Source organism: Staurois parvus, unplaced genomic scaffold (assembly GCF_062004578.1).
Source record: "Staurois parvus isolate SC_StPar_1 unplaced genomic scaffold, SC_StPar_1.0 ptg000353l, whole genome shotgun sequence".
Classification (NCBI taxonomy): domain Eukaryota; kingdom Metazoa; phylum Chordata; class Amphibia; order Anura; family Ranidae; genus Staurois; species Staurois parvus.
In genome coordinates, this window is record NW_028318149.1 from 320,421 (window position 1) to 345,181 (window position 24,761).

Sequence of the window (24,761 nt, forward strand, 5' to 3'; positions counted from 1 at the left end):
GTACTTACCTGCTCTGTACAATGGTTTTGTACAGAGCAGTCCCAATCCTTCTCTTCTCTGGTCTCCAGCCAGCACTCCAGTCTCCTACCCCCAATTAGAGCCCATCATTGCAAACTGCTTGCTATGGGGGAAATCATGCATGCTCACTTCAAGCCCCAAACTCTGTGACCATAAGATACACAGAACTCGATTCAGCCCGGCATAATGCATAAAAGGCATTAAGGTCAAAAACCTTCAGCCTTTAGAGCCACTTTAACTAAAAGAAGGACCCAAAAAAAAGGACTAAACTCATTGACAATACAGGGACATGTTTAACATATTTTTGGTTTAGGTATTTAGGTTGAAATATTTTAAGGCTCTGGTAGTAAGTGATGATGTATGTGATTATTTACATTTCTATTTGCATTAGTGGATATTGCATTTAAGCACAAGTAATTTTCCACTTATAAAGACAAGTAACCAAACAATGTTTGGTGGACTGTGTAAAGATACTAAACTATACAGAAAAAAAACCCACATAGCCATTGGTTGAACAGAAACTCTTTGCAGTGCCCTTACGGGAACCAATTCAGGGCATGACTATAATAAAAACATAATAAAACCTATGCAAAGTCAAAACTTTTCTTCTTCTTTTTTTTAGTTCTGGGAAGATTAGGGAAGAGTTTCAGAGTTCCTGTCACCAATCTAAAAAAAATTCTAAAAAGACTCTTTAAGGTCTGAAAGACAGTAAACTGGTGCTTTGCTTAGAAAGTTTGGAGACCCCCACTATAGTGTTACTAGAGTGACAGCTTTGAGTCTTCTGGGGCTGCGGACATCACATCCAAGATATCAGTCTTAAACTGGCCATAGACAGGTGTTTTTTTTTGTTCGCCCAGCACACAAATGATGTGGATGGAGGAATCCCCCCACTGGGGCACTGTATTCTGACAGTGGGACTTGTTGCTGTCGGAATACATTGATCAGCTTCTGCAGCCACTGGTCGAAAAAAGTTTTCAAGCTTATTCCAGCAGAAGGCAGAAGCTGATCAAACTAGAGACAATTTTACATTGCAGGACTGCACCACAATTGTGAGCCAAGCATGTTGCTCACTGTTGTGGTGAAGCCCTACTGAACTAAATGGGCAAGTTTGACAGGCAGTGCCACCTGTTAATCTCTGCGCCCTGAGCTAAAGATGCCAAAGCTGCAAATCAAAACATCTTGGCAGCAGCATGCGTTCAGTCCTGTCAGGGTACATTGTTAAAATTCTGGTGGGGAGCTGGGGGGGGGGGGGTCAGTAAGAACACAGCTCAGCCGCCTGTTTTTATTGCTGGCTGACTACCCATCTGCAAGAATCCTTACTGCTTGTGTATCTCAATGCAAGGCCTGTCTCAAAACAATGCAGTATCTCTGTAGCTAAGATTTAAGCTTTTCAATGTGGACAACAAAAACTAAGTGATTGTAGTTTAATATACTGTAGGTTATGTATTACATGGTACAATCACAGCAAATGAAATAAAACATTTTTAATGGATGCGTTTATCTTGAATATAGAGATCACTTACACCCTTTTCTGAATTACAACTTCAGATCCTCAATTTGTAACGTGGCCAGTGGTCATGTGACCTGCTACAATGAGTAATGGTGATTGCTTTCATCTATATCCCTGCCTACAGCTTCAAAATTTAGCTGTGTGTGTTTTTAGCTTGCAGAGACTCTAAGCAGAAAAGAAACGAGAGAGAATCTTTTAATCCATCTGAATGATGAACTCCTGCTACATTTTTTGTTGTTGCAGAGGCTAGATGAGAAGCTGCATATCTAAAGTACACTTATCCTTTAAAGTAAACATTACATTTATAATTCATAATATGTGCTTACTAAAAAAAATTGATTATAGTTTCAGTTTAAATCCTTTCAGACACCACTAGACCAATTTATCTGAGACAAAAAGAAGCCATGAACAAGCAGGTCAGCTATATACAGATAAAATAAGGAAGATTAAACTTCCTAATCTTAATCTCTATTACTGAATAGCACATTTAATTCAGTTTACATCCAGGAATGTTAAACAATCCTCTATACCATGGTTTTGTTTTCCAACCTTTACTACCTCGTTTGCTGTCACTTAGCAAGAGGACGTCCGTTTCAACAAGAAACATATTACTCAATCTCATCAATATATTCTCTAGAGTAGTACCAGCACAGGGTCATCTAGCACTCAGGGCAAGAAGAGTCAGACCTTAATCTGGATATAAAACCTTTCGTTGACAAGGATACATCACAGATCTGTGAACAAAAAATGTCATTTGTGTTTGCAAGTGATTTTCCACAAAAAAAGCGTACCTTAACTGCAACTCAAACACTTTGCTGGTTTCTCTACTACAGGTTCTCCTTCCTCTTCATCAACAACTTTTTATGAATCTAAATACTGATATGACCACAGAAGCAACTCTCCTCTATCATCAATGTAGATGCATCTTTAAAATTGCACTTACCAAAGGACCAAAGACGTATCCAAGCAATGTTTAAATGGGAACTAAACCTCAGAAAAAAAAAGAAAGTCTGAATAAAATTCACACCAGTCGGCGGACTTCTCTGTAATATTACAAATCAGCATTAAAAAAAATCATACCATGTTACAATAGAACATAAAGGCTTTTGCACAAACATTAGGATTTACCTTCCTATGTCATTTATAGGCCAGCATCTTATAAATGCCACCATATACTCTAAAGACATAGTTGACCCAAACAGGTACCATATTCCATGGTTTGGAACTATGTAGTCAACTCATCTTTATGAGAACGTGAAAGGACCTTTCCTTCACCCACTACTTCCCTAAAACACATTCCTAATCAAGTCCTATTTCTCTGTACCTTGCCTGCCTTCTCTTTCTCTCCCTGCCCTTTTCCATTCTGCATTTCCTAATGCTCCCCTCCCCTCTGACATCCCTTTAAAGCCCCCCACACACAGATCTCTCTCTCTCTTTTGAAAACGCCCCTGCCAAAAAACAATGATTAACCACTTTCCCTCCAGAGGTGGGAACATGGCAGGGACCAGAAACATGTGCATTGTGACTGTCAATGACTAAACTGCCATGTCAGTTTTCTGGCACCTTAGCAAAATTACAATGGTTCAGAAGTGATAAGATTCCAGAAACGACTCCAAAATGAATACATTTAAATAGACCATGCAACCACCCCCCAGCCCCGACACCTGCCAGCACCTGCGTTTAGCCCCTACGCCCCCCCCCCCTTCTCCCCCAGCAAGTGCAGTGTCAGTAGATAACGGTCACTTGATACATTACACACAAAACCGCAGTGTTCACAGAATCAGGCCTGATCTCGGTTAGCACTTGTCGGTAAATTTTTTGTAGCGGTTCAAGCAGTCCCTGACAGCCAGGTGCTCTTTTTCCCGTGAGTCGCACTAGGTACCTATAAATATAGTGGCCAAAATGTCTAACCAAAGGTACTCTAGTGAAGAGGCCTATAGGATTCTGAGCATGTCAGGTGAGAGCGAAGGGGAAGACTCCCTGACAGAATCAGGTTCAGATTACGAACCTATAGACAGCAGCGGCACCCTGACAGATAGCTCAGACAACGGAGAAGAGGTCCCTGCTAAGATCAGGTGTACCCGACCCCATTCCAAGGTTGCTGAGGTGGTACAAACGCATGATGACTCTCATATGCGGCAGAGTGTCAGTACCGCACTACCTTTTGGTGAACTGGCGAGCACCAGCGGCATAGTACATCCTGGTCTTATACATTCCAGCACTGCAGTATCACTTGGTGACGTGGCGAGTCCCATAAGTGCAGTACAAGCTGGTGCGGTGGCGAGCACAAGTAGTGTCCCGCGGCCACCAAGAATTTGCAGACAGGCCCGTACAGCCCCTAGTATCCTTCCAGATGTGCTTGCAAATCCCGATTGGCAGCCCACAAATTCTGCAGCACACTTACTTCCCCCATTCACTGCCCAACCCGGAATTCAGGTGGAAACAGCAAATTTAAATACTCCCCTTGATGTTTTTTAGCTGTTTTTCACAGATGATCTTTATGCATTGATTGTGGATCAAAGCAATTTATATGTACGACAATTTATCGCCGCCAACCCAAATTCAAACCTTGCCAGACCATTCGCATGGAAACCCAATACGGTTTCCAAATTTAAAGTTTTTTTGGGCCTAACCCTCAACATGGGCATTAATAAAAAAAATAAATTGCGGTTGTATTGGTCCACAGACCCGCTTGTTCATATGTCCGTGTTCTCTACTGCCATGGCCAGGCATAGATATGAGACGATAATGCGTTTTATGCACTTCTACGACAACACACTCAGTCGTCCTTGGGGTGACCCTGAATTTGACCGGCTCCACAAAATTCGGCCCCTCGTAAATCACTTTAACCAAAAATTTGCAAATGTGTATACTCCCCATAAAAACATCTGCATCGATGAGTCCCTCATTCAATTTTCTGGCCGCCTTGTAATCAAACAGTATATCCCCAGCAAGCGTGCCAGATTTGGGGTCAAGACGTATAAGACCTGTGAGAGGGCAACAGGCTATACATGTAAGTTTCGGATTTACGAGGGAAAAGATAGTCACTTGGAGCCCCCCGGATGCCTAGACTACATGGGGAGCAGTGGCAAGATATTTTGGGACTTGGTGTCATCCTTTTTCCATATGGGGTACCACTTATACGTGGACAATTTTTATTCAAGCGTGCCACTATTTAGACATTTGTTCAATCTGTGAACTTGTGCATGTGGCACTGTGCGATCTAATCGCCGGGGCTTCCCCCAACGGCTTGTAAATACCCATCTTAGAAAGGGGGAAAAAGCCTGCTTGAGAAACGAAGAATTGCTCGCAGTGAAGTGGAAGGACAAACGAGATGTTTACCTCCTGTCTTCCATTCACGCGGATACGACCATCCAAATTGCCATGGTAGCTGGTGTTGTTGAGAAGCCCCTTTGTGTCCAAAATTATAACCTTAACATGGGAGGGATGATGAAGCCGTACTTAGTTTCCCGAAAAGCCAGACGCTGGTACAAAAAAGTGTCTGTTTATTTATTTCAGTTGGCTTTATATAACGCTTTTGTTCTCTACAAAGCAACTGGACATAGTGAATCCTACCTAAAATTCCAGTTAGAGATCATCAGGGCCCTTTTGTATCCAGAAGGTGCTGCACCCCAAACCCCCATCCCAGATGCAGTTAGCCGGCTGCATGAGAGACATTTTCCCGATACCATTCCTGGTACCCCAACCCAAAGAAGACCCCAAAAAAGATGTCATGTCTGTAGCAAACGTGGAATTAGGCATGACAGACGCTTTTGTTGTCCCTCCTGTCCTGGCCAACCTGGCCTCTGAGTCAAGCCCTGCTTCCACCTCTACCATACACTAGTGAACTATTAGTATAGGGTACAGCACGGCACAGTTCAGGGCACATTTACACAGGGTCTCAAAAAATGTTAGGTGGTCAGGTTTTAAAAATGTTTAAAGTTTGAAAAAAAAAAGAAGTTAAAAAAAAAATTAAAAGTACAAATCCCCCCAAAAAATAAAAAAATTTAAAAACCAAAAATAGTTATAGTTTTTTTTTGCTGTTGTCATTTTTGTGATTGTTCTACTTTTACTGTTTTATTGTTACTGTTTTATTGTTAACCATTTCTGTTTGCAGGAATGCTTTCAGCTGCAGCATTGACCTGTTTATTCTGACAGCAACAGGAACTTGCTCTCAGAATATACATAAATCGGTGTGGGCAGCGCTGTTGGATGAGATTTTTAATCCGCAGTTAAAAAAAGAGCATATATGCCAAAGCATGGGGGCCAGGGGTGGCCAGTGGGTGGATGGCCCCTATGCTTCGGCATATATATTTTATATTTCTTGGCACATTTCATGTGTGCCCACCATTAGAAGTGGGTGGATGAAGTGAGGTTTTCTAATGGTGGGCATACCACACACTTTTTCTGGCAGAGATTTCTTCTCTTTTTTTTCATTCAGCCCACAGGCTGCATAAAGAAAAAAAGAACATAGCATATACACCCAACAAGGACCAGCGACGTACTGGTACATCACTGGACTTTGAATGGTTATACCAGGGTGATGCCTACAGCTGCAGGCATCATCCTGGTATAATTTTTTTCAGCCACCAGCAATGGGCTTTCAAGTAAAAGCATTCCTAGTGGCTAATTAGCTGCAGGATTGCTTTTACAAGCAGAGGGAGAAAATGCCCCCCTCCCCCTCCCTGAGATAGCATTAAAAGTGATCCAAAAAAAAAAAAAAGTACCCTCGACCACCAGCGCACCTGCAGTCGTGAGCGTTGACCCTGTGCCAGTATGGAAACAGCGATTGCACCATGCATGTGAGGTATCGCCACGAACGTCAGATCAAGGGCAGTAATTATAGCTCTAGACCTCCTCTGTAAATCTAAAATGGTAGCTTGTAAAGGCTTTTAAAGCATTGCCTATAGATATTAAAAATGTATGCAGTTTGTCGCCATTGCACAGGGCATGCGCAATTTTAAAGCATGTCATTTTTGGTATCTATTTACTCAGTATAGCATCGTCTTTTATATCATACCAAATAATTGGCCAATATATTGCATCTTTGTGCATTCAAATTAAAAAAAAATTATATTTTTCAAAAAATTGTGTTTGAAAAAAATCGCTGTGTAAGTAATATGTGAGATAAAAAAAATTGCAGCACCCACCATTTTATTTACTAGGGTGTGTGCTCTAAAAAAATATACAATGTTTGGGGGTTCACTTTAATTTCCTAGCAAAAATACTGATATTTTCAATGTGAACAAAAAGTGTCAGAAAAGGCTTGGTCTTCAGGTGGTTAGAAGAGTGAGTGATGTGTGGCATAAACTTCTAATGCTGGGCATAAAATGCCCCCACCCCCCAAAATAACCCCTTTTTGGAAAGTAGACACCCAAAACTATTTGCTGAGAGGCATGTTGAATCAATAGAATTTATTTTTTTACCACAAGTTTTTGGAAAATGACAAAAAAAAAAAAAAAATAACACAAAATTGTCATTTAAATAATTTATTGCTCACACAAGACATATGTATATGTGGAATTACTCCCTAAAATACATTCTGCTACTTCTCCCGAGTATGGGGGTACCACATGTGAGAGACTTTTTGGCAGTCTAGCCAAGTACAGGACCCCAAAATCCAATAAGCACCTTCAGGCTTTTAAAGGGCTTTATTTCCTTATTACACTTCCTGACTACCTATCACAGTTTCGGAGGCCCTGGAATGCCAGAATAGCACCAAACCCCCCCAAATGGCTAATTTTTGGAAAGTAGACACCCCAAGGAATTTGATAAGAAGCATGATGAGTATTTTTCAGATCTCGTTTGTTGCCACAAGTTTTTGGAAAATGAAGAAGGAAAACAAAAACATTTTTTTTTCTTTTTTTATATTTCAAAACCTTGTGAGAAAAAATGAGATCTGCATAATACTTACCATGCCTCTTTTTAAATTCCTTGGAGTGTCTACTTTCCAGAAAGGGGTCATTTGGGGGGGGGGGGGGGTTGGTGCTATCCTGGCATGTCAGGGCCTTCGAAACTGTGATAGGTAGTGAGGAAGTGAAATGAAGAAGTTACGCACCTTCAGGCTTTCAAAGTGGTCATTGGATTTCAGGCTCCTGTATGTGGCTAGGCTCCCAAAAAGTCTCACACGTGTGGTATCCCCATACTCAGTAGAAGTAGCAGAATGTATTTTAGGGTGTAATTCCACATATACCCATGGCTTGTGCAAGAAATAAATCATTTAAATGACAATTTTGTGTAAAAAAAAAAAAATGTTTTGTCATTTTCCAGAAACTTATGGGAAAAAAAATAAATCTTCCATGGACACAATATGCCTCTCAGCAGATAGCTTAGGGTGTCTGCTTTCCAAAAAGGGGTCATTTGCGGGTGTTTGTTCTATCCTGGTATTTTAGCACCTCAAGAGATGTGATGGGCGGTCAGAAAGTAAAAGCTGTGTAAATTTCAAATTATCTATACCATAGTTTGTAGATGCTATAACTTTCACACAAAGCAACCAATATACACTTATTGGGATTTTTTTTTACCAAAAACATGTAGCAGAATACATTTTGGCCTAAATTTATGATGAAATTTAAGATTTTTGGATATTTTTTATGACTGAAATGAAAAAATATTGTTTTTTTTTCCAAAAAATTTTGGGGGAGCGCAAAAAATAAAAAGCGCACAGGTGATCAAATACCACCGAAAGAAAGCTCTATTTGTGTGAAAGGACATAAATTTTGTTTGGGTGCAGCTTTGCATTACCGCACAATTGTCAGTTAAACTAGTGCAGCGCTGTATAGCAAAAAATGGGATAAATTACAGTATCCATACCATAGTTTGTAGACACTATAACTTTTACACTTATTAAGATTTTTTTTACCAAAAACATGTAGCAGAATACATTTTGACTTAAATTTACGACTAACTTTGAGTTTACGATATATTTTTTATAGCTGAAAGTAGAAAATATTGGTTTTTTTCAACATTTTTGTCTTTTTTTTGTTTATAGCACAAAAAATAAAAAGCGCACTGGTGATAAAATACCACCAAAAGAAAGAACTATTTGTGTGAAAAAAGGACGTAAATTTTGTTTGGGTACAGCATTGCATGACCTCGCAATTATCATTTGAATTAGTGCAGCGCCAAACAGCAAAAAAAGGCCTGGTCATTAAGGGGGGTAAATCCTCAGGAGTGCAAGTGGTAAAGAGCTTGAGAGGTGTAAGGTTCTTGGGTGAGGGAATTATGTTGTGAGTTTAGACCAAGCTAAGGCCTTCGGCAGAGTTACAAAGTTAGTCTGGCTGAAAAAGAGTTGATCATGGGTATCTGTGGGTGACTTTGTTAAAGTATGGTATGCCAAGGTTATTTGTTGATTGGCTAAGAACTTTATATCGGAAAGGCTGAAAGCTACCCTCCCATCAGTGGGTGGCACTTTTAGGGTGAGGCAGGGTTGCCCCTTGAGTCCCCTCTTGTATGTATTTGCCATTGATCCATTTTTGAGATCACTGCAGGCGTGTGGATTTCAGAGAATATCTGTCCCCCATGCCTCGGCCCTATCTGTGGACGCCTATGTGGATTACGTCACTGTAGCATGTCTGCTCCTCATGAGGCTCAGTTGTTAGCGGCTGCCATTGGAACTTACTCTGAGGCTTCCGGATGGGTCTCTATTCAACTTTGTGAAGAGTCAAGCTCACTAGACATTGCAGGATAATCCAGATTTTGATCTGCCCCAATCTGCAAAAGCCTCAAGTTATCTTAATATTTTAGGGGTTAAGATTGGAAAGGAAGATAATGCCAGGTTTAATTGGCAGGAGAAACTGGATGCTGGAAATGCAAATGTTCAGTGATGGAAGAATTGCAAGCTGACCTACAGAGATTGGGTCTCAATGCTGAAGACTTACTTGGTTCCTATTTTTCTGTATATCTCTATGGTTTTTCCTTTGCCAGAATCTTTCTCTGCTAGGCTCTTCAGTCTGTTTTTTCAGCTCTTCTGGGGGAATAGACTGAACCCAATAAAAAAGGGGGTTACTTACCTGCAGATGAAGGAGGGTGAATTGAATATGAAAAATCCTAAGGTGTTTTTTATTCTTTTGCTGAAATTAATTTTGGGTGCTTGGACTCCAGTGGTGGTCCTCTGTGGGTAAGCACTGTTAGAGCCCGGATACTGCCCCATGTAGAGTCTTGGATGCAAGGTGGTTCTCTCAAGAGGAAAAGAAGTACTCAGGGCTACCTCCCACCTATCTAGACTCTGAAGTCACTGAGGAGGTGGCGGATAGAGAAGTCCTACCCTGAAAGTAGCCCAATGAAATTGTTATATCACAGGATCTGTAGGACCTTTTTCTGTTCTCCACTTGTACTCAGGGACTGCATCACAGCTGCTTTGGAGGAAAGCTTGAAGTTGCTGAATAGCCCCAGACTTCCCTTAAAATTTCATGACATTACCTCTCTCCGTGAAAAGATGTAAGTGAGGGGGAACATGAAAGGTCTGGCCACCTCTGATAGAAACTGTCCTTTGGGCTGTAATCAGGAGGCGTCCATGGTGCATTTCTTGATAGATTGTTGGGGAAGCCATGAGGTCTGGAAGGAAGTAGCTGACAAAGGTAGGATCCAAATGTTGGGGAACCTGAGCTGCTTTGATAGACTTTACGGTGTTCCCCCAACAATACACAACATAGACAGAGGAACTATGTACATTATCATTACTGTGGTCAAATATTATCACTGATACGCAGGTAGCCATGCACAATGAGCTGTTCCTGTCTAGGAAAATCACGGACGTAATCCTCTCAGAGTTGAGGTGGATAAAGAGTTTAGAGCTAAAGAAATATTGCAGGAATATAAAATTATGGGAAGGAATTTATTTATAGCATGAAAAGTCTATTTATAACTTTCTTTTAATTTGAACCGCTGAGTTTCTGACCTGAAGATTATGTAAGCAGCTGTTACATTTTCATTATTTTTATATGTTTTTTTTTTATGATGGTTAAGAGTTTTGTTATAATGTATTTCTGTTTGTTTTTACAAATAAAAATTTCCATACATACAGAATAAGAACAGATACTGAGGATAACACCCAGCAAACAGGACAAGAGAAGTGCTACTGTGCATAATACATACAGGATGAGAGATACTGAGAATCTCAACCATGGCACTACTAGCCTGGAGTTTGCATGTTCTCCCTATGCCTTTGTGGGTCTCCTTCAGTTACTCCAGTTTCCTCCCACGCTCCAAAGACATGCTGGTAGGTTAATTGGCTCCTGTTTAAATTGGCCCAAGTATGTTTATGTATGCATGTGAGTTAGGGACCTTAGACCGTATGCTCCATGCAGGCAGGGACTGATGTGAATGTATAATATATGTAAAGCTCTGTGTAAATTGACGGCGCTATATAAGTACCTATAATAAATAAATAAGTTACACCTGACAAACAAAACAAGAGAAGTGGTACTACGCAGAGTCAATACAAGCACATTTCCCGCATCGCATTCAAACTGCACTACCCTTGTGATTTGCAGCAGATGTAAGTGCAATCTTAACGACATCCAAATGCAGGTCGCAAAATCAGTGCGTTTGCCTGCATGGGAACACATGGTATAAAACGACTAAGCTATCTGGTTGCAGTGCAGTTCCAAAATTGGAAAAAAAATAAAGGCAAGCCATAGAGGATGTGATTTTCTTTTTTGCAACCACGGGTCTGCAGAAAAGGAAATCGCTCGATTCTCCCATCAACACATGATGGGAGCTGTTGTATTCTCCTGGCAGGAAGGGGGTAGGAGGAGCTATCCCTGCAGGAATAACACAGCGATTACTGCTAGGGGCTTTAACCGCTGGCAGTAATCGCATGCTGAAAATGTGACATGCTGGTTGTACTCATGTGGATCGATAGATCAACTTGGGTACAATCAGCCTGCCAATCATAGTAGATGGGTCGAATCTCAGACGCTCCCTGCTGAACCAGCTGAGGTTCAAACTGTGTATGGCTGGATTAACACAAGCAATGGAAAACAATTCAGCTCAGCTTCAGTTACACTTTACCATTTGCCACACTTACGGATTCTATGAACATACAGTGGGAATGCCAGCAGCAGTGGTTACCTGTGTGGGGACACTCTCTCTGAGTCTGGGTTGGCTGGGCCAGAAGATGCAGAGGGACACACCTGGCTGGAGCTGGACATTATCAGTTCATTCAGAGTGGTTTGATGGTGGCCGCTCTGTGCTTCTCCCCCAATGGGTGGCCAATGCAAAAGCAGGGTATAGAAAGCGGGGGCAGGACAACAGGTGCCCACTACTCCTGTTGTGTTGAGTGCGCTCATCTGTCAGCCTTGGCCGGACAGTCCAGCACTGAGTGCGGCACGCAGCATGCCTACTGCGTAGGGATGCCAACTTTTCTTCAAGCCAAACTTAAGCGTTGCATGGCATTTTTTTTATAGTACACACTATAGGATTGTAAATGACCTGGGAAACTTTTGGGTGCCGCAAAGAAGGTAGCAATGTAGCGGGTGTAGCAAGTTGTGGCAAACAGTGGGTATAGTATGTGCAGGAAAGGAGTGGGGAATGTACAGCGGTATAAGCAGGCGTGGAGTGCATGACATTATGTGCAGGAAATTAGTGCAGAGGACTTGTTGGAAAGTAGTATTTGCAGGAGAGGAGTGAGGAGGGTGTAACAGTGCCAGTATATACAGGAGTGGAGTGAGGAGGGTGTAGGTTGCTTGTGCTGAAAAGAAATGTGGAGTGTATGGTAGTACATGCAGGAGAGGAGTGCAGAGGGTATGACGGCAGTTATGTGTGGGAGAGGAGTGTGGAGGGTATGAGAGAACTTAGTATGTACAGGAGAGGAATGTGGAAGGTATGAGGGAGATTAGTATGTACAGGACAGAAGTGTGGAGGGTATGATGGCAGTTGAGGAGCAGTAAAACCCTACTTTTACCACCCCAAACCGCTCTCCATTTAGCTGCAGAAGCAGCAGCTGGGGGTATATCCTGTACATGTTGCGGCCACAAGGTTTGTTTTGCTTTCAAGTGAATAGGGCCACTCTGCCACCGCGCTAGTTTGGGGTTAAAGCAGGCAGTGAGGAGGAGATACGGTGTTTCCTCCCAGCCTGTCAAATGATCTCCAAAGAGAGATCCACACGCAGATCGCTCCTAAGAGAGCACCGCTAGTGTGAAAGAACCCTCAGAGGGTGGTAAACACTGGATAGGGACATCATGCTATATTTCTTAGATGGTGCGCACCACCCTACTTTCATTATACAGCATGGATATCCTTATAATCTTTAAATCAGATATACAATAAGGGAGACATCTAGTCCGTATGCTGGCGGTAAATAATCCCTATATTACACTGGCAGGGCCCTGCCACTTCAATTACAGATGACAAATGTCATATGGAGAAGTCACTATTGTCAAAGTTTTTCCCAAAGTGTTATCTCTGGACATTATTGTCAACTCATTAATCAAGAACCACTCATCCCTGTTGAGAAAGCTATATTTTTCTGCATAAAAGTGTGTGTCAACACATCACAGCATCAGTTCACTGGTGCTTATATTAGCAATCAATTTTAGTGCTGCATATAGGTCTCTTTTGGATCCTTGCCCTTATTTGGATCACTCACTAGCATACTAGCATTGTATAGTAGGGCTCCTCAGTCCATGTTATACTGGTATCAATGTTTCTATATTTGCATATTTGATGTATAGCCTCTTATAGTTCTCATTTTTGTGTACATCCCCTACATGGTGGTGTTTCCAATGTACCTGTGCTGTATATACACTAGACCTAGTGTCATTGCCTTTATAGCACAACTGTACTCATGGCCGGTCATGACGTCATTCTTTTAATAATTTTTGTTTTAGGTCATACTTTTTGGTATTGTCTCATCTTGTGGTGATGGCTGTGGTATTTACCTAAATGTCTAACATGTGCATTATTTGCAATAAAGCATAATTTTTGTCAACTTTTTGGCCATTGCTTTCTGTCCATGATTTAACCGCTTTTCTTGTGAATTTCTTTTCACACCCCCCTTTTTTTGCTGTTTGGTTTTTGGTTACTTGGCAGATAATATATGTCCAGCAATAATGATAAATATGCATGGCCTCATGTTCTCTTGTTATTAGTCTAAATGGTAAACACTGCCACCTTTCTTATAGGGCTTGTTCACACTAGTGTTGGTGTCTGAAAAGGTATTTGCATTTGGATCAAATTTCAGAGGTGGTGAGGAGGCACTGTATTGCATTGTATGCTAAGCCCGCTGAAAGCCGAAAGGTGCTATAGTTCCTCCCATGGCCGCAAAGAAAAGCATCATGGCTGGAGCAAGTGTACACCACTGGCTGCAGCCTCTACAGCTAAAGGGGTAGTGGTTGGGGGGGGGCAGTAAAAGTGCGCCTCAAACACAGGACTGTACTGCCTTCCCCAACCACTAGCATGAATGAGCCCAAAGACACCAAATTCATTGGTTCACCAATGCACTGGACAGTGGCATGCACAGAGCAACTGAAGCTGGCAAGTTAACACCCTCCTGTAGATACCCTCCTCACAAACTCATCCTGCTCTCAATTTCCCCCATTCGCTCTCCCTGACCCTTCCGGTCACCTTAACATCCTTTGCTGAGTCCCTGACATGCCACTAAGCTCCAACAACTTTCTATGCAACTTAGATCTCCCAGCGCGATCTCCAAGGCTGGGCAATGCAATTGTATCCCGCCCACAGTTGTCAACAGAGCATCCAGCAACATGGAAACTCCCCCTCCACCACCACCTTCGTGTCCCTTCTGCAGTCAATCAGAGCAGGGCAACATGGATGCTCTGCTTCTGCATCTGCCCCTGACCCCCTCCTTATCTATGTCCCTGTGTTGCTTGCTGGCTGTTGTAATATTAGACTCTAACACTGACTTCTGCGCTGCCTGCCACTGGTGCCATGTGCAGCAGCAGAGAAGAGAGTCAGGACAGTTGCTGTTTATTTTTTTTGGCAGGATGCTCTGGTGGAGGGGGGGGGGTTGAACCCCCTGACCCCCTCCCCCCTTCCCCTATCTACATCCCTGATTTTTATACACAGGCCTTTTTTCCTGAGGTTGAGGCCTGCCACAGTGGCGGCAGCCTCTATGTGTATTGGGCTAAGCAGGCACACTTTGTTAATATCACAAAATCTCACTGCAAGTAGGTCATTGATTCAGTAACTGACTCCCCCTTATTAATGCAACAATGTAATGCGGGGTACATATGGGAATTTATTTTTTGTTCTATCCAGCAGATTGCCGTACTAACACATTCAATGTTAGTACAGCAATCTCCCCGCTGAGCTATTGTGTTCTGATAGGGGAACTGCCTCCCTTCTATAACACACCAATCACGCTCACAGCTATTGGCTGCAAGCACTGATCGCATGCTGATTTTCCAGCATGCTCGTTCGACAGAAGACGGTTGTGAGACCAGTTTCTGTTGGATGAAGAACTGTGCACACAAGCCAAAAGTTAGCTGGTTTCTGCCTAATTAACTGTTTTTTGGCGATTTTTGGCCTGTGTGTACCGATCTTAAGGATTTTTTCAGGAATCATTTGTTTGTTCTAACTTTGTCACACGCCATGATCTACTTTACACAAAGATGTTTGAAAGGTGGGATGCTGGTATAATAATTGTCCAGATAATTGTGTTATCCCCGATTTAAAAAGCGAGGGGGGCACTGAATGGCATATAATTGACAATTTTTTTAATGATATGCAAGTAAGATGGGCACCCTGAGTATTCAATTTACTACCTTTGCCCTCATACACATGAAAGCTATGTGTGTAGACTGTGCCACTTGTACATATCTTGTAAAATTTTACACAATACTTGGCACTAGTTCATTGCTATTAACTACTTTAAAAGTACAAAAACGTCTGCAAAATTTGATACTGTGACTGCTTCCTGCTTTCATTATAGAGCAATAAAAACTGGGATTTGCAGACCAGTACAATTAAATTTTAGTCTTTTAGGTGAGGCCTATGTTATAATCCTTGAGGATGTCACAGTCTGCTAAGCTTTACTCCACAGACCCACAGATAACAAGTCCCAGCCTTAGGACTACCCACCGCAATGTGCTTCACCCATCAGGGCTTAGTCATAGAGAATATCACTTTGTAGGTATTTGGTAATAAAAAAAGAGCATTGAAACACACAAATTAGACATAAAACTGAAGTACAATTACCAATGTGATAAAGACCAATCCAATCAGTGGGGTCAACTTCTTCTTTTATATCCCAGAAGATGATAAGTTCCTGAGAATGACCAAGTATATATTCATACATGCTGGCTGTCAGGCTGGAACGACTGTCAGAGGTTACCAGGTCAGTGTCACTGTTGGCTCGCTGAAAGTTCAAGTTCTCAGTCATTGTGCTCTCAGATGCAAAACTTTGGAGATTCTCTGGACTCAGTGTATAACGTAGTTGTGGGTTACGCTGTCGTAGGAAACAATGTTCCCGAGCAGAACTGGCCATGATCTATAGGTCACTCAGATATCTAGAGAAACAAGACAAGTAGATAAAAAAAAGTTACATGGTATTAAAATGTGACAATATAAATCTTGAAATCAATATGAACAACAATGACTTGTATTTAAGGCTTTAACTTATATGAAAGAATCTCACTATAATGTAGCAGTGTTTAAGATAAAAGAATGCGTTTAAAGGGGCCTTTCACATGCGGGCACTTTGCTCCGTTCAGCAGGAGATCCATGAGAATATCACTTATGAAACCGGAGCTAATAAGGACAGAAGACAGTTTTGTGACACCCGTGCCCGGTCAGTTCTTGTGCACACTTTGACAAGGGAATGTGTAAGATTTGGGATGGCTCTACAGGTGGCTGGATATACAAATTTACATCAGACTACCTCCAATCCATCACATTTAAGTCTGAAAAACAGGAAAGGATGCAGTCTGTTTTCCTTTTTCTTCCAGACCTGGACAGACTCAGTAAAAGTCCTTTTACATCTGCATTGAGCTTCTGATCAGATCTGCCAGAAAAACAAGTGGTCCTGATGAGAAAGCCTGTGTGAAAGAGGCCTGAATTATATGAGATATTTTATTCATATGGCGTATATGCAAACAATACAAGATACATGCCACAAAGAAACAGGTATGTAGAATATTGTATATAGGCGAGCGCCAGAAATAAATATGAAGCAGCTAGCACAAAGGTAAAGGTAACAACTCCTTATAAAAATGTGGTATAAAGTGCAGCACTAAATAAATAATTAATATAATATTGTGAAACAGTCAAGTGCAACGTATAAAGTGAAAATCAATAAAGTCCATATATAAAACAATGAATAGTGTCTGGGAGACTACAAGGCACAGCAATCACGGTGAAGGATAAAACTGTGAAATGATCCAGTGAGGGAATCCACTGCCTCTGCCAGATGTAAACTCACCAGAAAGCTACTGGTAAAATAGCATGTATGCACATCACATCAGGAAATAGGACACAGCCAGAAGCCTTTAACATGGACTGCTCTGCCACAGACAACTGAAGGTGGGCACTCTCCTAGGAAAAATAGCTCACCACAGGAGCCCAGAAATGATATATAGTGCAGTACTTCATTGCAGAAATTGGTAAAACAATCTACGTGGAATATAGATAAATAAGATAAAATCAGAGTACCAAGATGGCCACCGCTCCAACCTTCGGCAACGGCAGTGTGGCGTCAGCAACTGTGGCTCCACCCACCGCGTTTCATGCACATGCATGTCTTCAGGGGTACGTCCACTGCTAACGTCGCATGCGGTCTCCATTTAAATAGCCTGCAAGGCGTGATGTCAATTAAGCGTTGCTATTTTCCTGAAGACCAGGAAGTGATGGCCATTCAGAAGATATCAGCAGCCATTTTCTTAGAGACAAAAAGAATTATAATAGTGACCATCATTCCAGAATGTAAGGGGATGGTGCTACACCTCTGAGATGTATCGGAAGGATTAAAAAACTAGGCAATCGAGTGCCAAAGCAAAATAGAGGAATATTAATAATTACTAGGAACAAATCGAGGAATAAATAATATGTATAAAAAAGGCCAAATGGTGACATCAAAATGGATGATGTACAGTCAGGTCCATAAATATTGGGACATCGACACAATTCTAACATTTTTGGCTCTATACACCACCACAATGGATTTGAAATGAAATGAACAAGATGTGCTTTAACTGCAGACTGTCAGCTTTAATTTGAGGGTATTTACATCCAAATCAGGTGAACGGTGTAGGAATTACAACAGTTTGCATATGTGCCTCCCACTTGTTAAGGGACCAAAAGTAATGGGACAGAATAATAAACATAAATCAAACATTCACTTTTTAATACTTGGTTGCAAATCCTTTGCAGTCAATTACAGCCTGAAGTCTGGAACGCATAGACATCACCAGACGCTGGGTTTCATCCCTGGTGATGCTCTGCCAGGCCTCTACTCCAACTGTCTTCAGTTCCTGCTTGTTCTTGGGGCATTTTCCCTTCAGTTTTGTCTTCAGCAAGTGAAATGCATGCTCAATTGGATTCAGGTCAGGTGATTGACTTGGCCATTGCATAACATTCCTCTTCTTTCCCTTAAAAAACTCTTTGGTTGCTTTTGCAGTATGCTTTGGATCATTGTCCATCTGCACTGTGAAGCGGCATCCAATTAGTTGTGAAGCATTTGGCTAAATATGAGCAGATAATATTGCCGAAACACTTCAGAATTCATCCTGCTGCTTTTGTCAGCAGTCACGTCATCAATAAATACAAGAGAACCAGTTCCATTGGCAGCCATACATGCCCACGTCATGACACTACCACCACCATGCTTCACTGATGAGGTGGTATGCTTAGGATCATGAGCAGTTCCTTTCCTTCTCCATACTCTTCTCTTCCCATCACTCTGGTACAAGTTGATCTTGGTCTCATCTGTCCATAGGGTGTTGTTCCAGAACTGTGAAGGCTTTTTTAGATGTCATTTGGCAAACTCTAATCTGGCCTTCCTGTTTTTGAGGCTCATCAATGGTTTACATCTTGTGGTGAACCCTCTGTATTCACGCTTGTGAAGTCTTCTCTTGATTGTTGACTTTGACACACATACACCTACCTCCTGGAGAGTGTTCTTGATCTGGCCAACTGTTGTGAAGGATGTTTTCTTTACCAGGGAAAGAATTCTTCGGTCATCCACCACAGTTGTTTTCCGTGGTCTACCGGGTCTTTTGGTGTTGCTCAGCTCTCCGGTGCGTTCCTTCTTTTTAAGAATGTTCCAAACAGTTGTTTGGCCACGCCTAATATTTTTGCTATCTCTCTGATGGGTTTGTTTTGTTTTTTCAGCCTAATGATGGCTTGCTTCACTGATAGTGACAGCTCTTTGGATCTCATCTTGAAAGTTGACAGCAACAGATTCCAAATGCAAATAGCACACTTGAAATGAATTCTGGACCTTTTATCTGCTCATTGTAATTGGGATAATGAGGGAATAACACACACCTGGCTATGGAACAGCTGAGAAGCCAATTGTCCCATTACTTTTGGTCCCTTAACAAGTGGGAGGCGCATATGCAAACTGTTGTAATTCCTACACCGTTCACCTGATTTGGATGTAAATACTCTCAAATTAAAGCTGACAGTCTGCAGTTAAAGCACATCTTGTTCGTTTCATTTCAAATCCATTGTGGTGGTGTATAGAGCCAAAAATGTTAGAATTGTGTCGGTGTCCCAATATTTATGGACCTGACTGTATATACAAAAATGTCAAAGCCACAATAAATTAAAAATATATTCAATTAGGGGGGAATGTCCTCATAATAAAAATAAATAGCAGGCGATTTAAATAGTAGATCGCAATAATATATATCAGATCACAATATAGGATCGCAGCATTAATAGTATATACACATTAGAATACTCCAACAAAAATCTATAAAAAAACAGAGGATAAAATCGTATAGCTCAATGGTGCATATAAAAACGATAAGAACCATATATCAAAGGTAATAAATATGTATCAAGATAGCAATGGATAAAAGAACAATACTTCAAATATTATACTATAATGCACATCCACCTTAAAAATAGCAGAGAAAATTCCAATATCATGGAGAAGACCATTAAATTAACTTTTGTCAATAAAATACTTAAAACGTTTTGACCCAAAGGGGTTAGATACCCCATTTCATAAATCCATCTATAACATCCGTTGACTATAACTCCCATTATAGATCTACTAACGGGAATCATGGTGGCCATCGGGATGATCGTGGAAATGGGCATCCCTATCAACACCAATCCTACCCCAAAGGTCCTTCATAGAATCACAACAACCATCCTCAAAATATGAGATACCCATATGACCAATATCCACCTATGGGAGATCACTCTCACAATAAGAATTTTTTAGGACCAAGCCACAAACAACAACAAAAGAATACATTTTCACCCGGAAGAGGTACCTGAGGGGGAAAGAGTGTCAATAGACCCCAAAAGACCCTTCACTTTTTAATCCTCCAGAAGGTAACATATTACTACTTTTAAAAAATTGTGCTTAAGGATCTAGCCACAATGAAGGTTAAGCATATTAACAAACCCGCTCCATCTCAAATGGTATATCTAGTCTACTGAACAAGAAAGACTTGGTTATCTGACCAGCAGACAAAGTGAGCGCAGTAGTAGTCATGGACAAATCAGACTAGATGACGGAGGAATATAATATTCTGAAGAATAATGCCACATATCAAATTATATCTAAAGATCCTACACTGAGTTTTAAGAGAGAGCTGAAAAGTCTTATTAAAACCGGTTTCCTCATTACGAAAAAAGAAAAAGAATTTCTATGTTCATCGGCCCCGAGAATACCCATATTATATTGGCTAGATAAGATCCATAAAGATCCGCAACATCCCCCGGGACGTCCCATCATTAGTGGGATTGGTTCCCTTGTCTCTAAAGCAGGAGAATTTAATCGATGTATTTTTGCAACCTATGTACCTTTTTAAGGGACACTAAGCAAGTCCTGGTAGATGTTAGTGATATTTCTAGCACATTGTTAGTTATGGCGGATGTCGCTTCATTGTACAGCAACATCAATCATAAAGATGGGATGGAAGCTGTACGCCATTACCTCTACGAGGTCAGTTAATACAGTGACGCCCAAAAATCTTTCATTTTGAACCTTTTAGATTTTACCATGTCACACAATTGCTTTTGGTTCAATAAACTATTTTATTTACAAATTAGGGGCGTCGCTATGGGGGCTACGTTTGCAACCCAGCCTAGTGAATCTTTTTGAGGCTCGGTGGGAGGAGGATCTAATTTATGCAAGAGATTGTCCCAAACTCAAATTTTATTGTAGTTATATTGATGACATCCTTCTTTTATGGCAAGGTGATGAAGGATCCTTGAATAATTTTATTAATACTTTAAATACTAATTTGTTGAACATCAGTCTAACACATACATACAGTCAGAATAGGATAAATTTTTTAGACTTAACATAGATTAATAATTGGACCAATATTGTGACTAAAACCTTTTTTAAACTACTGATCGCAACAGTTTTATACCTATTGACAGCTGCCATCACTCCTTATGGTTAAAAACATCCCTAAAGGGAAATTCACTAGGATCAGGTGGAATTGCCATGATCTCTCTGACTTTTACATACAAGCAGATGTCCTTAAGAATAGGTTTCTGGAAAAAGGATATACCAGTGGTCCTGAGGAATTTTCTTCCCTCGAAACCTAAGGTTATATTCAGAAGGACACCGACATTGAGGGATAAGATTGCCCCAAATATCATTGATCCTCCACAGAGAGACCTCAAAGGGTTCTTCCCATGCAATCGTTGCACGGTTTGCCTAATGAGCGGGAGGAGACATACCAAAGCAACTTCTTTTACCTCCAGTGTAACTAACACAACTTATCAGATTGACTCTTTCATCTCCTGTAACAGTCGTTACGTTGTTTATCTCCTAGAATGTTCCTGCCATAAACAATATATAGGCAGAACTACCAGACGTATGAGGGATAGAATGCGTGAACATTTATATAATATAAAAAAGGGATACAAAGAGCATTCTTTATCCAAGCACTTTAGAGATCATCATCATAAACCCATATGGTATTAAATTTACAGGCATAGACATTCTCAATCCCCATTGGAGAGGTTGTAATAAAAGGAGAGCTATATCACAACTTGAAACTAGATGGATTTATGAATAGGGGTCTCTAACCCCTTTGGGTCATAGTGGACATAGACATTAACAGTTTTATTGACAAAGGTTAAAGTAATGTTTTTCTCCATGATATTTGATTTTCTCTGCTATTTATTAGGTGGATGATCATAATAGTATAATATTTGAAGTATTGTTCTTTTATCCATTGCTATCTTGATACATATTTAGATTTTTGTTGCAGTATTCTAATGTGTATATACTATTAATGCTGCGATCCTATATTGTGATACGATATATAATATTGCGATCTAGTATTTAAATTGCTTGCTATTTATTTTTATTATGAGGACATTCCCCCCTTAATTGAATACATTTAGTTTATTGTGGCTTTGACATCTTTGTATATACATCATCCATTTTGACATCACCATTTGGCCTTTTTTATATATATTATTCATTCCTCGATTGTTCTTCGTGATTATTCATTAATATTCCTCTACTTTGCTTTGGCACTCAATTGACCAGTTTTTTAATCCTTCCAATACATCTCAGAGGTGTAGCACCATCCCCTTACATTCTGGAATGATGGTCACTATTATAATTCTTTTTGTCTCTAAGAAAATGGCCGTTGATATCTTCTGAATGGCCATCACTTCCTGGTCTTTGGGAAAATGGCACCGCTTAATTGACATCGCGCCTTGCAGGCTATTTAAATGGAGCCCACATGTAACATTAGCAGAGGGCGTACCCCTGAAGACATGCATGCGCACGAAACACGTCAGATGGAGCCACACTTGCTGACGTCACGCCGCCGTTGCAGAAGGTCAGAGCGGTGGCCATCTTGGTACCTTGTTTTACTGATTTCTGCAATAAAGTACTACACTATATACCATTTCTGGGCTCCTGTGGTGAGCTATTATTCCTAGGAGAGTGCCCACCTTCAGTTTGCCTGTGGCGGAGCAGTCCATGTTAAAGGCTTCTGGCTGTTTCCTATTTCCCGATGTGATGGGCATACATGCTATTTTACCAGTAGCTTTCTGGTGAGTTTACATCTGGCAGAGGTGGTGGATTCCCTCACTGGATCAATTCACAGATTTATCCTTCACCGTGATTGCTGTGCCTTGTAGTCCCTTGGACACTATTCATTGTTTTATACATGGACTTTATTGATTTTCACTTTATACGTTGCACTTGACTGTTTCACAATATTATTTATATAGCGCTGCACTTTATACCACAAAGAAAAAGGTATGTTTTCAAAGAAATACTTCCCTGCAGCCCAATCCCAACAGCTTTAAAGGATGGCAAGAATAAAGCAAAGAAAGCCTGTGCTAGGGCCACACAGTGAAGTCAAGTTTACTAAAAAATAATATGAACGTGTTCTTTTAGGATTTGAAGTATTAACTGTTGCAAAATCTGGCTTAGTTATGCATAAAGCACAAACTGTTATTCAGTAAAATGGTAGCACAAATTATTAATGTATGCTAGATAAAAGCAATGAATATAGAAACAGAAAACTGCCCACAATTATTTAGCAATGAGAGGAACTGCCAATGATGACGGCGATTACTCTAGCACCACCTACTGTCCATTAAGCATAAGCTGCACTTTTTCTGTATGTCAAAATAAAAAACTTTCATTTCATTTCCAGTGGCAAAGGATAAATACCACAGTACTGCGGCCAAAGCTTGGGCTGATTGACATTTACAGGAAGGTGTCTTTACAAATGATTAAGTAATTGCCCCAATAATACACAAGAGAAAAATGCTGGTTACAAGATACAATCTCAGTATACCTGTGCTGTACTGAGGAGTCTCATACTTACAAGAAAGCAGATGATCTATCTTACTTTCTATGCATATATTGTCTTATTAATCTAACTGAATCATCGCATGTCACCTGATTCAATGAAGAAAAAAAACAAAATTATTTACTCTGTGGCTTATTTTTTCATTGTGATGCTGAAAGCTTCATATTCATACTTATTGCTACAATAAACGTTTGAGCCTCTCAAGTGCTCATACAAAATATACGGTCACCTTAACAGTATTGAAAGCATTCAATAAAGTGAGGTGGGACTGTGTATGTGCCAACATCCCAGAATGTTATATTACAGAACACAACAAACAACAGGTCTATGGGGGTTTTTAGGTACAAAAAGCAAAACATGTATAATAAAAATCCAAAAACAAAAGTAAAAACACTGATAAAACTCTTGTCTGATCAAACATTAGTATCACTCGTCTGTGACATAAATGTACAGATTTGAGTAGATAAGATGTGACCTGGAGAAAATATGACGATGCAAATCTAGTTCATTCCGTGTCATTAAAGAAATATTCAGTCATAGGTACTCAGACACAGATGGTCACCAATTAACATCTGAAAAGAGACAGAGTAGCTTCCTCTGGATGTGACACCTAAGTGCCAAGAAGATTTGTCTATAATCAGACTTTGCCACCTTCCTGAAGTAAAAGAGGAAACAGCTGGAGACAGGTTGGCTTCATGACAGCAGGAGACCAGAGCTTTAAAGTATATACATACATCAAAGGAGTATGTTTCATCCCACATACAAGCTAAAATATTAGTTGCGGAGAGATGAAAATACTTCCTTCTGATGGGGCACTATGTGGGTTACTGTATTTCTGGTTTAGGTAGAATGCCAGGAAAATGCAGGAAATGGTTATGTGGCACTGGAGTGCGATAGCCGAACAGCTATTGGTACTGTCGCAATCAGACTGATGCGATGGTGTTTGAAATTCAATCCCCGACTTAGGGATTCAAGCCGGTCTTGGTCCGATTGGCTTTGGACAGGTTAGCACCCAGAACATCCTGTGGGCGGGTACAGGAACACCCCCCAGAGGCAATTGGCCCAGGACTCATGTCCTGCCCACGTCCATATTCCCATAAATTGAGGACTGGAGATATGGACAGGGTTATTCGTATGGAGCCGGTTCGATTTGACTGACGGATTGCTGACTCTCTGACTTGCTCCAGATAAATCTGGGTAAAAGTTTTATTCTGTTTTATTCCCTTTTATTTTATAGTGAATAGTCTATGTGTGTCTTCTTGTATTTTTTATAACTTTTTATACTTTGTACATAT

The 24,761-nt window shown here is 40.7% G+C and overlaps 1 protein-coding gene across 5 annotated transcripts in view; it reads right to left on the reverse strand.

Moving 5' to 3' along the window:
- The window catches only part of HECW2 (HECT, C2 and WW domain containing E3 ubiquitin protein ligase 2), a 324,224-nt gene that overhangs the window by 213,596 nt on the left and 85,867 nt on the right, over positions 1-24,761 (reverse strand). For all 5 annotated transcript variants that reach the window (XM_089684697.1, XM_089684700.1, XM_089684701.1 and 2 more), the window contains one exon: positions 15,689-15,999. In XM_089684697.1, coding sequence (XP_089540823.1) covers positions 15,689-15,977 — 289 coding nt within the window. In that variant the 5' untranslated portion in view covers positions 15,978-15,999. The remainder of the gene's footprint in view (positions 1-15,688; positions 16,000-24,761) is intronic.